General features: G+C 42.0%; 1 protein-coding gene across 5 annotated transcripts in view; it reads left to right on the forward strand.

Annotated features, from left to right (window-relative positions):
* PRRC2C (proline rich coiled-coil 2C) overlaps nt 1-2094 on the forward strand; it is a 51593-nt gene extending 49499 nt beyond the window's left edge. For all 5 annotated transcript variants that reach the window (XM_044000457.1, XM_044000460.1, XM_044000458.1 and 2 more), the window contains one exon: nt 176-2094. In XM_044000457.1, coding sequence (XP_043856392.1) covers nt 176-433 — 258 coding nt within the window. In that variant the 3' untranslated portion in view covers nt 434-2094. The remainder of the gene's footprint in view (nt 1-175) is intronic.
* The last annotated feature ends 11454 nt before the right edge of the window (nt 2095-13548 follow it).

Here is a 13548-nt window from a genome sequence, read left to right on the forward strand (position 1 = left end):
AAAATCCCATTTTACCTTTCAAAAGAGTCCTCTCAGACCTGATCCTCCTGCAAGGTGGTACTTGACACTCTAGATCTGGGTGGTGGTCATACTTGGTCATAGATCTGTATGCATCTTATTGACAGCTTTTACACTGATGCTGCCTTTTCAGCCTAGTTATTTCTCCTTTTTTAAGGCAAAGCAGAGAGCAGAGGTCCTTCAGTCCACGCAACGGTTCTTCTCCGAACAGCAGCAGAGCAAACAGATAGGAGGCAAGGCACAGAAAGTGGACAGTGATTCAAACAAAACTCCTGAAACTCTGACTGACCCCCCTGGAGTTTGTCAGGACAGAGTCGAGGACAAGCCTCCCCCTACACCCGCCACAGCAGCCAAACCTGTTAGAACCGGACCAATCAAACCCCAGGCGATCAAAACAGAAGAAACCAAATCCTAAAGGCTGTGGTTCATATTTGGGGGTGGGAAAGGGGGTGGGACTTGGGGGGAGGGAGTCAGGGGATTGGAGAACGAGTTCAGCTAATGCCAGCAGGATTCCATAGCTGGGGGAAGGGAGAGGGTGAAATGGCCATTGTGACATTCTCCTCAGAGCTCAGGAGGACACACAGGGACATAAGAAGCTATTGACAGTGTCACACAGACAGCTGCAATACCAGGGAAAGGTGGAAGCTCTGTAGACCAGCAGCTGCTCTGTATAAGCCAGCCAGAGGTCAGTCTGCACTGATGGCCATGCATTTTTAAAGTCAGGGTGGAGATGCCCATGTATGAACAAACACAGGCCTGTGTACATCGAGTGCCGAATCTTCACAGTTCCCTGCCCTAACAGAAGCATGAAGACAAGGTAGCCAAGCAGAGTCAGAATGTGGCCCAGGCAGCATGGCCCCGGCTGCTGAGCAGAGACGGTGGCTTACTGCTCCTTGATGTTGCTTGGCTGCTGTTTGCCTTTTTGTAGGCTCCGTGCATAAGAGCTGCAGGCAGGTGTTGCTGGCCAGACCAGCCTTGTTTTTACTATTGCAGCTTGCTGTTTTTGTAACATGGAAGCTGAGTTAAATGAACACAATCAAAGGACAGTAACTGATCGCTCCCTTCCCTTGACCTGTAAACAGATGGATGCAGAGTCATGTCAGCATCCTTTTTATTTCCAAATGGCCAGTGTTTGGCTACTGCTTCTGTTTGAAATGATGCTGTATTTAGATTGTGGCCTAAAGTGTGAAGCATCCACTCCCTCGACATGGCAGGCTTGTTGCATTAATACGTCAAACAAGTCCTTCTTGCCTCTGCTCAACCATCTTTGTATGAAGCCCGTGGTTTTCTAAACGGTTTTCAGCTAATATTCATGTAGAGCGGCTAGTTAATTGGAAATCCTATCTAAGGAGGGACATTTCTGTATCAGAGCTGTGTCACACTCCCCTTCCTGCCCACTCTGTGCTGGAAAAGTAGAATCAAGTCAAATAATGCCTTTTTAATTGTATCCTCTAGTATTATAGCTGTAGGGCAGTACTGTATTATACTTCTGTGAATGTAACATATCCTGTACCTGCTTATGATACGTAGTAGTGACCGTGCTGTGCCAGAGCTGTTTTTAATGACGTTCTTCTAGATAGACTTTTGTTTTTTCCAGATGATGATTGAGAAGCTAAGAAAAGGCGCCAGGTACCACATCAGTAACAGAATGCTGTTTTTCTGGGATTTTTTTAAAATTTTCTTTGTGGGGGGAGGGGGGTGTTTTCAGGGGGTTTTGTTTTGGTTTTGTTTTGGAAACAGTGAGCTGAAAGTCTAATGTGTATAATTTTGTTCGATGACTGCAGAACCTGGAAAGGCTGTTGCTGCTATTGATGCCTAGCAAATTGCTATTGGTTATCTTTTTATATAAATATATATATATATAATTTGAATTTTTGGAAACTTTAGCTGTGATGTCAACTTTGGAAAAAGTATCCCACTTGTACTGTGTTGAGTTGGCATTGTACAGAAATTAACAGCCATATTGGTCTAGAAACGTTAAACTTAATTTTTTTTCCATTTGTACAGGGGTAACACACTGTATTAAATATGTAAGGTCTTATTTACATGGGTTTGATTACAGAAACTAATAAAATATTCTCTAAATAATGTATTCTGTAGCTTCCTGATCCTTTCCTATAAGGTATAACAAATGGCATGTCAAATAAGAAGTGACAACCCAAGATTTCAACCAGGAGAATAATCAGAAGGGAAGGGGCCACCCCTCATTGCATCCTACAGAGTCAGCACATTTTCAGGGAGCACTTGCTCTGAGAAGAGAACTGTGCGGTTGGTGGGTGAAGATCCATGCAGACCTTTCATAACAGTAATCGACCCCCACCCCCCAAAACAATCTTAAAGAAGATTTAGGAGAGACACACAGGTAGCCAGAACTGCCCTATTGTGAATGCTGCTAGAAATAATGTTGTGATCAAGTTGGGTTATAACGTCTAAAAGTGTGGTGTTACAAAATGATAGGCTGTTGGATTAATATAGTGAGGACACCTAAGGCAAACAAATGTCGGGGTAACACTGAGGGGAGAGACACCTTTCCCTTTAAACAGGAGTTGGTAACATGGAAAGTCTGAATTCCTTACATTTTTAGTTACAAAGGAACTCATATAAATTCTTTGGATCTGGAATGCTTCTCTGGACACTTATTTTGAACCAAAAGGGGAGTGAAGAAGAATCATTCAAATGTCTGTGTGTGTGTGTCTGTGTGTGTCTGTCTGTCTGTCTGTCTCCCTCTCTCATTTGCCTGAGGTCACACCATTACTTAAGGGGCTAGGCTCCCGTTTGGGGAATAGGCTTTAGCAGTTGTCAAGATTATCTACGGTGCCTCTGTCTAGAAGACTTAAAAAGGATAACTTCCGAGGCAGCTAGGTGGCGCAGTGGATTCAGGAGTAACTGAGTTCAAATCCGGCCTTAGACACTTTACCCTTACTAGCTGTGTGACCCTGGGCAAGTCACTTAACCCCCATGGCCCCACGAAGAAAGAGAAAAAAAAAAGGATAACTTCTGAGTAAGCTACATGTTTTAGCATAAATGGATTCCAAGCTGCAATTGAGTGAGAAAGAGACATCCCAACATATATCTTGGCCCTGGAGAGACAAATGTGTTGTATCGGCTATGAAATCAAAATACTGGGGCAAATTGCCTACTTGATGACCTTGTGCAAAGTTATCACCTCTCCAGACTCAAATTTTCATTTGTAAAATTTGGTTTTCTTTCTACTACCCCAGGGTAAAACTTAATTTCTGTTTCTAGAAAATAGTAGGGTTAAAAATTTGTAAGAAAGTGTCGGACTAAATTAAGGTCCTTTTCAGCTCTAAATCCTGTCGTCTTTCTCTTATGTGTCTCCTAAGTATACTGACCTCTGCCCTTCACATGCTTAATTGTCGATAGGTACGTGCGAACTATTCCATGAGGTCGGTATTGGGGCAGGTTAGCTTCATCTTGACTGACTCATCTGTATTTATGATGGACTTGCATGTTTCCCAACTGGCCAGCAGAGGTTGCTCATGTGCCATACCAATCGATAGAATCAACTAAAACTTGAAGCAAAATGTTGCTTCTTTCAAGTATACATTCTGTTTTGAGGAGGTATCAATACACACAGTGGACAGGAAGCAGGCCTTGGCGCAGCAAGACCTGGGTTCAGATTGTGTGACCATTTTTCAGTATCCTGTACAATATAAATCAAGTTTATAGCTGTAGGTGAGATGCTTTTATAAGGGATTTCCCACGTTGTAAGTTTGTTATAACCAGTGAAATCACAGGTTTGGACCAAAATAAATTCCCTTGTAGGCCCGTTCTTATACATTCTCTTGTAGAGGTGACCTTGAGTTATTGAAGACTGTTCCCACTGGACTGGATTCTAGTAAATCCTAAAGACCTTGGATGATAGAACATTTGTTAGCCAAGGAGCAAGCTAGATAAATCAGAGGCTTGTCATCATGCTTATGATAGACTGACAGGGCTAAGGCAGCCATCAAAGCCCATGCCATTATATAACCTATAAAACCATCTGGGAGCAAGGAAGCAGGTAAGACCCTGTTGTGTATGTGAGAAGGAAGCAGTTTAAGTGACTTGCAGTGTTACTCAGTGAAAGGACCAGGAGTAAAAGCCAAGACTCGACACCTAGTCCGGGGCCATTTCCATTATAGATCGTGCCCTTTATACCGCCCTGTCATTGAGTACACATGCCAGTAGATTCAGTGTCGTTTCTCCCCCCCCCCCCAATACAAGTTTCTATAGTTAGATGTTAGGGGAGGCTGCCCAATACAACAAATGAAGCACTGGGCTTTGATTTAGGCCTTGGCTTCAAACCTTGACCCTGCTTTGTCTTAGCCTTGAGAACCTGGACAAGTTGTCACCCTTCCATAACTTAGTTTCTTCATCTGTAAAATGGGGATAATGGTGGCATTTAGGAGGGAAGCTCTTTCTAAACTATGAGGGGTTATGGAGATCTTATGTTACCCCATAAAACCAAAAGGAAGGAATTACCAATTATTTTTTGCCCTCTGTATTACGGTGCTAGATGCTACCAATAGACAAAAATTAGAACATACATAAATGTAGACAAGATGTCCTTCATTCTCAAAGAACCATGACATCAGGGTGATGTCATGACTTGCACTACATTGGATTTAAGTGAGGGAGGGCTGTGTAATGTCACCAACCTCACTTCTCCAGAGCCATCTGGGTCCAGTGGCAAGATATAGATCACGACTTGCCTAGTCACACAGCTTAGTGTCTGAGGCGAGATTTCAACTCAGATCCTCCCAAATTAAGGACCAGTGCTCTATCCACTGCCACCTACCTGCCCCCGTAGACAAAATATTTTAAAACTAAATACAAGTTTGATTTGGGGGTGGGGGAAAATAAGGATATATTTGTCATTCTGTCATGTCCAAATTCTTCATGACCCAATTTGGAGTTTTGGCAAAGGTACTGAAGCGGTTTGCCATTTCCTCCAGATTATTTTACAGATGAGGAAATGAGCAGTGTTAAGTGACTTGCCCAGGATCACACAGCTAGTCTGGAGGCCAGATTCGAACTCAGGAAGATGAGTCTTCCTGACTCCAGGACCTGCACTCATCCACTGAGCCACCTAGCTGCCTATTTGGCTGAGCGACACGGTCAGACCTGCACTTTCGGAGGATCAGTTTTATAAATATGGGGAAGATGGACTAAAGTAGAGAAAGATGGGACAGGGAGACGAACCAGGAGGTTATCACAGGAGTCCAGGGATGAGGTGATGAGGGTATATATGAGGCTGGTGTCAGTGAAAGGACAAATACTAGAGATCCTATGAAGATGGAAATGGCAAGACTTGGCAACTGATTGGATAGAGAGTGGCAGGGTAAGAGACTGAGTAGTAAAGAATGAACCTGGATACATTGAAGGATGGTGGTATCCTAATGGAGAAATAAGAAGGGAGGATTTGGGAAAAATTATGAGTTCAGTTTTGGAAATGTTATGGTTAAGATGTCTACAGGACAAACTGTTTGAGATGTATAATTGACATTTGGAAATGAGATACTGAAGAGAGGTTACACGACAGAGGTTAGGCTAGATAAATAGATCTAAGAATCTGCATAAAGAAGATAATTGATCATTGAGGGTGGCTAGGTGGCACAGTGGATAAAGCACCTGCCCTGGATTCAGGAGGATCTGAGTTCAAATCTGACCTCAGACACTTGACACTTACTAGCTGGGCAAGTCACTTAACCTTCATTGCCCTTCAAAAAAAGATAATTGATCATTGAATCAGCTAATGAGATCACTAAGCAAAATAGTAGTATCAAAGGAAAGGGGGCTCCGGATAAAGGCTTGGGAGACACCTACATTTAGTGGGGGCAACCTGGATGAAGATTCAATGAAGGAGGGGGCGGCTAGGTGGCGCAGTGGATAAAGCACCAGCCCTGGATTCAGGAGTACCTGAGCTCAAATCCGGCCTCAGACGCTGTGTGACCCTGGGCAAGTCACTTAACCCCCATTGCCCTGCAAGCAAATAAATAAATAGATAAATAGATAGATAAATAAATAAATAAATAAATGAATGAATGAATAAAAGATCCAATGAAGGAGACTCAGAAGTGATCAGACAGGTAAGAGGAAGACCAGGAGAGAGCAATGTCACAGAAACGTGGAAGGGGATATCAAAGAGAAGTGATTGACAGTGTCAAAGACTGCAGTGAAGTTGAGAAGGATGAGGATTGAGAAAAGCCTGTTAGTCTTGGCCATTAAAAGATCATTAATACCTTTGGAGAGAATTGTTTTAATTGAATAATGAGGTCATAAGTCACTGCAGAAAGTTAAGAGTGAAAGGAAAGGAAGTGGAGTCACCCAATGGTAGATGGTCGTTTCAAGTTTAGCCACAAGAGGGAGAAGAGATACAGCTAGCAAGGACAAGACAGATCAAGTGAGGATTTGTTCTAAAGATGGGGGGAAAACATGGGCATGTCTGTAGGTAGTAGGGAAGCATCCACCAAACAGGGAGAGATTGAAATTAAGTGAGAGATGGAGGCAGCTAGGTTGCCCAGCAGATAAAGCACCAGCCCTGGATTCAGGAGGACCTGAGTTCAAATCTGACCTCAAACACTTGACACTAGCTGTGTGATCCTGGGCAAGTCATTAACCCTCATTGCCCCGCCAAAAAAAAAAAAAAAAGAAAGAAATTAAGTGAGAGACTAGGGATAATTGAGGGGGCAGTCTATTGGACAAGCAAGACAGAATGCAATGGGATCCCTTTGCCTTGGCAAGAAGAAGGGCCACCTCTTCATGGGAAACAGGTGAAGGAGGAGATAATAGCAGAAGACATCTGGGTAATGTTGAGATGAGAAGACAACAAAAGGGAGCTTTTGGGGCAGCTAGGTGGCGCAGTGGATAGAGCACCCACCCTGGAGTCAGGAGTACCTGAGTTCAAATCCGGCCTCAGACACTTAACACTTACTAGCTGTGTGACCCTGGGCAAGTCACTTAACCCCAATTGCCTCACTAAAACAACAACAACAACAAACAAAAGGGAGCTTTTGACAAATGACTTTTTTTTCTGGGAACTATAAGGCAAGGTTCTTAGGAAAGGGTAAAGAAAGAGGGAGCCATGGAAAGTTTCAGGTGGGGGTAATGAAAAAGTTTGGAAAAGATGCTGTGGTGAGTGTGATGGTGAATCATTTAGAGATGTTTAAAAGGATTGTAGTGACCCAGCACAATGACAGAGAATAGTAGATAACCTTCTTTGTAGGTCATCTAGTCCATTTTGCATTTGAGGAAAATGAGGCCCAATGATCAAAGTAGGCAAAAAGTATATTGAGGATAAAAGAATGCATTTTTTGGCCATGATGGCTTTGGCTCTGTTTCTGCCACCAAGCAGTTCCTGAACTTAGGCGAGTTGCTTCCCATATTTGGGGTTAATTTTCCTCATCAATAAAATGAGAGAATTGGGCTAGATGATTTCGAAGACCCCTTCTGGCTCCAATAGTCTGTGATATCTAAAGGTTCAATTGATGTTTGCTGAAATGGTACCACATGCTACATGGAGCATTTCTCAATCCCCCTTAATGTTAGTACTTCCCCTCTAATGTTATCTCCAATTTTCCTTGTATTTATCTTTATACATAATTGTTCACATGTTGTCTCCCCGCATTAGACTGTGAGCTCCTTGAGAACAGGGACTGGTCTTTGCCTTTCTGTGTATCCCCAGTGCTTAGCACAGTAGGAATGCTCAATATTGGAGGAGTCATTAGAAGCTGGGCATATTGATGCATGATTGGTGGAGCTGTGAATCAGTACCACCCTTCTGAAAGTAATTTGGAATTAGGCAAATAAAGGAACTAAAATATCTGTACCCTTTGACCCAGGTTTTACCACAAGGCTTATATACCAAGGAAGTCATGGATAAGAAGAAAGTCCACATTTACACCAAAAAATAGCAGCCTCTTGGTTTTTTTTTTTGTGGCAGCAATGAATTTGAAGCAAAGTAGATGCCCATCAACTGGGAAATGGCTAAACAATAAACCTAATGGAATATTACTGTGCTCTAAGAAATGACAGATGTGATGAATAGAGAGAACCATGAGGTGGCACAGTGGATAGAGTGCTAGACCTGGGGTTAGGATGACCTGATTTTAAATACAGCCTCACACCCTGTAACGATTGGAATGATGCCACCTGCTGGAGACTTGCTGTAGCTAGGCTCCGCCATGGGGAGAAGGTGTCTGAGGGCAAGACATCCGGCTCTTTGGCGTTGGGAAGTGATGTTTGCTTGTGGGAGGAAGAGGGGGCGAGGCTGGGGCTCTGGGGCTCTTTCCTCTGGACACTGGTGGAGGGTGGAGCTAGAAATGTGCTCTCCCTTTAATAGATAAATGAATCTAGGCCTTTCTCTTCACCAAATTCTTATTCTCCTTAATAAATGCTTAAAAGTCTAAACTCTTGCTAAAGCTTATAATTTATTGACAACCACTCATTAGATATTTTAGACAGACTAGCTAGAATTTTAGCCCCCTTACAACCCTTTTGTTAGCTGAATGACCAGTTTCCTCATCTGTCAAGTAGGGCAGCAAGTGCTTAGAGTCAACAAGGGCCCAGAGTCAGGAAGACTCATCTTCATAAGTTCAAATCTGGTTTTAGACACTTCCTAGCTGTAAGAAAATATTTATTAATAATGGATTTCTTGGGGGACCCAGAGATCAGTTTCTCAGTCCTTTCTCCCTCCCCATTCCAGAAAATCCAGTTCTTCCTTCCCCAAATCTTATTTGGGACAAACCCAAGGGAACAAAAGAAATGCAGATAGACTCTTTTGTCTAGCTCTGATGAGGCACTGATGGGATCAAGCCACACCTAGTGGACTTTGCCTTAAGCAACTTGAGCCAAGGGTCTTTTTTTTTTTCATTTTCATTTTAATTTTTATAGTTGGGTGCCAATTTTTTTCTTTTTTTTTTTTTTTTTTTGCGGGGCAATTGGGGTTAAGTGACTTGCCCAGGGTCACACAGCTAGTATGTGTTAAGTGTCTAAGGCCAAATTTGAACTCAGGTACTCCTGAATCCAGGGCTGGTGCTCTATCCACTGCGCCATCTAGCTGCCCCTTGGGTGCCAATTTTTAGCCCTCTTTCTCTCCCTCCCTTCCCCCTTCCCTGAGGCAGCAATCAGATATGGGTTATACCTGTACCATACTTGTCATTTTGTACAAGAAAACTTGATTAAAAGAAAAAAATGAAAGAAAGTGAAAAGTAGTATGCTTCCATCTGTTTCATCAATATCAGTTCTTTGGAAGTGGATAGTATATTTCATCAATAAATAGTCCTTTGGGATTGTATTGGATCATTGTATTGTTGAGAATAGTCAAGTTATTCACAGTTCATCAAACAATATTGCTGTCTCTGTGCACAATGTTCTCTTGGGTCTGCTCACTTCACTATACATCATTTCATACATGTCTTTCCAAGCCTTTCTGAAGTCATCCTGCTTGTCATTTCTCATAGCACAATAATATTCCATTACCGTCATATATCAGTTTGTTTAGCCATTCCCCAATTGATGGGCATTCCTTTGATTTCCAATTCTTAGCCACCACAAAATGAGCTGCTATGAATATTTTTGTAAAAATCTTTTTCTCTTTTGGGGGATGTCTTTGAGATATAAACCTAGCAGTGGTATTGCTGGATCAAAGGGTATGCACAGTTCTGTAGCTCTTTGGGCATAGTTTCAAATTGCTTTCCAGAATGGCTGGATCTGTTCACAACTCCACCAACAGAGGATTAGCATCCCAGCTTTCCCACATCCCCTCCAACATCCAATATTTTCCATTTTTGTCATGTTTGCCACTCTGATAGTGTGAGGTGATACTTCAGAATTGTTTTTAATGTGCATTTCCCTGATCAATAGTGATCTAGAGCATTTTATGTATGATTATAGATAGCTTGGATTTCTTTGTCTGAGAACTGCCTGTTCATAGCGAGCCAAGGGTCTTTTCCCTGATGTCATCTGTAGAGTTCATTTTAATGTAGACCACCTTCAAATCATGCCAACCAATGGAATTGAATGATGCTAACCAATTAGCTTTGATCAATTTGAAAGAGGATAAAAATCCTGGGAAGATGCCAGGAGCTCTCTTGGCTTGGCTCTCTCTTTTAGGACAGTGTAGGTTTTGTAGATCTTATGAGTTCTCACAGGTGAGGAAACTGAGGTAAATGGGGTTAAGCAGTCACATAGCTCTGTGGTTTTTGAAATAATTACTATTGCTATTTCAGTTTTGGGTAAGCATATTTAATTTATTAATATTATATACCAGTAAAGGATTGACCACGAGTCTCCCTAACTTCTCATGGTCTCAGGCCATGTGGTAAAGGAAGCAGGGAGACAGCTTCAGCATGGTAGTTAGTTCGAGGAGAAAAGCCCCAGCATACCCATACTGCCTCCCAGAGAGACAGCACGTGGTCTCAAGGAGACATAAGAGAACTCATAAGGCCTACAAAACCTACACTGTCCTAAAAGACAGAGCCAAGCCAAGAGTAGGAAATGGCAAACCACTCCAGTATCTCTGCCAAGAAAACCCCAAATGGGGTCACAAAGAATCAGACTAGACTAAAAAATGTTTGAACAATAAACTAGGGATACTAATAGGGCCTACTTCCCCCAGTTGTTGAGATGATCAAATGAGATATTTGTAAAGTGCTTTATAAACCATAAAGAGCTCTGTAAATGCTAGCATGGAAAGATCAAGATTAATCGATACAGTGTAAAGCAAACAGAACCATGCAAACAATATACCCAATGAGGATAGAATGTTAATGGAAAGAACAAATGATATGGGTTGGAATTGGGGGTCAAATTAATAGTGAGTCATCCCAAAAGAATTACAAGACTCAGTGACTCAGTTTCCCAAGTTTTATTGCAATACTGTGAGTGACCACAGGGAGAGAACCAGAATAGTGGAAATGTATCTCTCAAATAGTGAAAAAAAAGACAGTTATATTTATGGTATGGGTAAATTGATTATCAGTCTCATTATAATAATCTCCACCTTAGGGAGGTACAGGGGAGGGCTTATCCTAATTTGGAGTTCCTGGGGTCCTAAGCCAACCCCCAAGGCAGGTATCTTTTTCTGTGGAGGTGTGTTTTGGGGGTTTACATGTCATAAGGTGAATCTGGGGACAAATTTGACCTTTTCTGCGCATGTCACTTTCTGATTCCCATGCTTAGTTTCAAAACATCTTCATTTATCATTTATTTCTAGTCTAAGTTTCTATAACCTGTCATTTAGAATAAAGGTCTTCATTGGCCTCACTCCCTCTGTTCCTGTTATTGGTACTGATTACTGTGGGACTTGTAAGTTATCCATTAACTGGGGTCTGAATCCCTTTTAGGGCTCATATCTGGTTTTTTGGGGTTTTTTTGGTGGGGCAATGAAGGTTAAGTGACTTGCCCAGGGTCACACAGCTAGTAAGTGTCAAGTGTCTGAGATCAGATTTGAACTCAGGTACTCCTGAATCCAGGGCTAGTGCTTTATCCACTGTGCCACCTAGCTACCCCTAGGGCTCATGTCTGAATTAGAGTTTGGGTCTTAGGTTTTTCTGTTAACTCCTTTTTGCCTCCTACATCACAACCACACACACACACACACACACACACACACACACACACACACACACACAAAATCAAAAGTAAAGAAAATGTTGCAGAATTACAACAAACATAGCTCAAAAAAAGAGAGATGAGAAATCACCGGACTCTATCGCTTTGAAGAGATGGGAGGTCCACAGATGTTGTTCATTGCATACATTTTCAGACTTTTTTGATCAGTTATACTGCTTTTTTTCCTTTCTTTCTTGTGTGTGTGTGTGTGTCTCAAAAAATATTTGTCATCTGAGATGGCTCTCTGGGAGTGGGGAGGGGAAAAATACTGGGGGAAATTATATTGATATTAAAAAATGACCAATAAAAACGGATTTTAAAAAATAAATACTTGTTGACTTGAAATTTGTAAAACAGGTAAAATTAGATGAGGGAGGAAGGAAGGAAACAAACATTTATTAAATACTTTCTCAGTGCCAGGAACTGTGCTAAGCACTCTACAAATATTCTGTCATTTGATCTTCCCCCCAATGCTAGGAGGTAGGTGCCATTGTTAATCTTATTTTACAACTGTGGTAACTGAGTAAAAGTTAACTGACTTGTGGTGCAGTGGATAAAGCACTGGCCCTGGATTCAGGAGGACCCGAGTTCCAATCCAGCCTAAGACACTTGACACTTACCACCTGGGTGACCCTGGGCAAATCACTTAACCCCCAATTGCCTCACTAAAAAAAAAGGGGGGGGGGCAGCTAGATGGCTAAAGTGGATAAAGCATGGGCCCTGGATTCAGGAGGACCTGAGTTCAAATCTTGCCTCAGACACTTGACACTTATTAGCTGTGTGACCCTGGGCAAGTCACTTAACCCCCACTCTCCCACCAAAAAAAAAAAACACCAAAAAAACCAACCTTCTACCAAAACAGGTCAGCAGCTGTTCTCTCTCTAACTTACAGTCTTAGCAAGTTGGCTAAGAGACACCAAGAGATTAGATAACCTCCCCAGGGTCACATTTCTTGCAGAAAGAGCACTGTAATTCGAATCAGGAGGACTGGGTTCAAGAGTCTTAGCTCTGTTTCCTACTAGCTGTGGGATCTTGGTGAATTGCTCAACTTGAGCCTCAGTTTTTCATCTGTAAAATGTGGATAATAATATGCATGTTCTTTTCTAACTCACAGGGTTGTTTGTGATGACCAAATGAGAAAGGAGGAAGGCCTACTAAGTGAGCCCAGCTGTAGGCTCTCATTATCAGCTGACTAGTCCAGCTGACTAGTCAAACCTCTCCTTCAGTCTTTGAAATAAAGGATGAGAGTTAAGTCATGTTGCTTAATTTGGCAGTGTTTGAGAGAATTTAACAGTCAAGTGTTAAAGTCCGAAGCCACCTGCTTGCTTACCAAACATTCCTTTGACAGGCAAGAAGATCGAGCTCCCTACCAAAAAAAAAAAATCATTTGGAATCAGGAACTCAAAATATATTGCCTGAAGAAGTGTTCACATCTCTCTGCCTAATGAAAGCTTATTCAGGTGTGTGTTCTCTATGTGTGTTTAAGTATAAATGGGGTAGGGGTGTAGGGGTGGTCTAGTTTTTGTCACCATATCTTTTAAAAAAAAAAAAGCTTTGGATAAACTGAGTAATGCCTTGTTGAGAATAACTAAAATAGGTCTGTCCCATAAAGGAAGGACAAGGGAATTGTGATTGTATAACTCAGAAGGGAAGGCCCGTGTGTTCTGACTTTTCAGTGCTACAGGACTGCCCTTCTTAACCTTTCTGTTTGTTTCAGATAATTGAAGGAAATGCTAAATTTCAGTTAGCGGTTAGTTTTTTTCCCCTATCCAATTTTACAAAATCTTTCTGAAATCACAGGTCCCAGGTTGAGAACCTCTAATCTAGGAGGAAGACACTGAATAGCTTTGCATGGGGAGAACTAGGTGTCTAATATTAGAAGGGGTTCTCAAGGTGCTTCAAATCACTACCAAG

The sequence above is a fragment of the Dromiciops gliroides genome, chromosome 4 (genome assembly GCF_019393635.1).
Source record: "Dromiciops gliroides isolate mDroGli1 chromosome 4, mDroGli1.pri, whole genome shotgun sequence".
Lineage (NCBI taxonomy): Eukaryota > Metazoa > Chordata > Mammalia > Microbiotheria > Microbiotheriidae > Dromiciops > Dromiciops gliroides.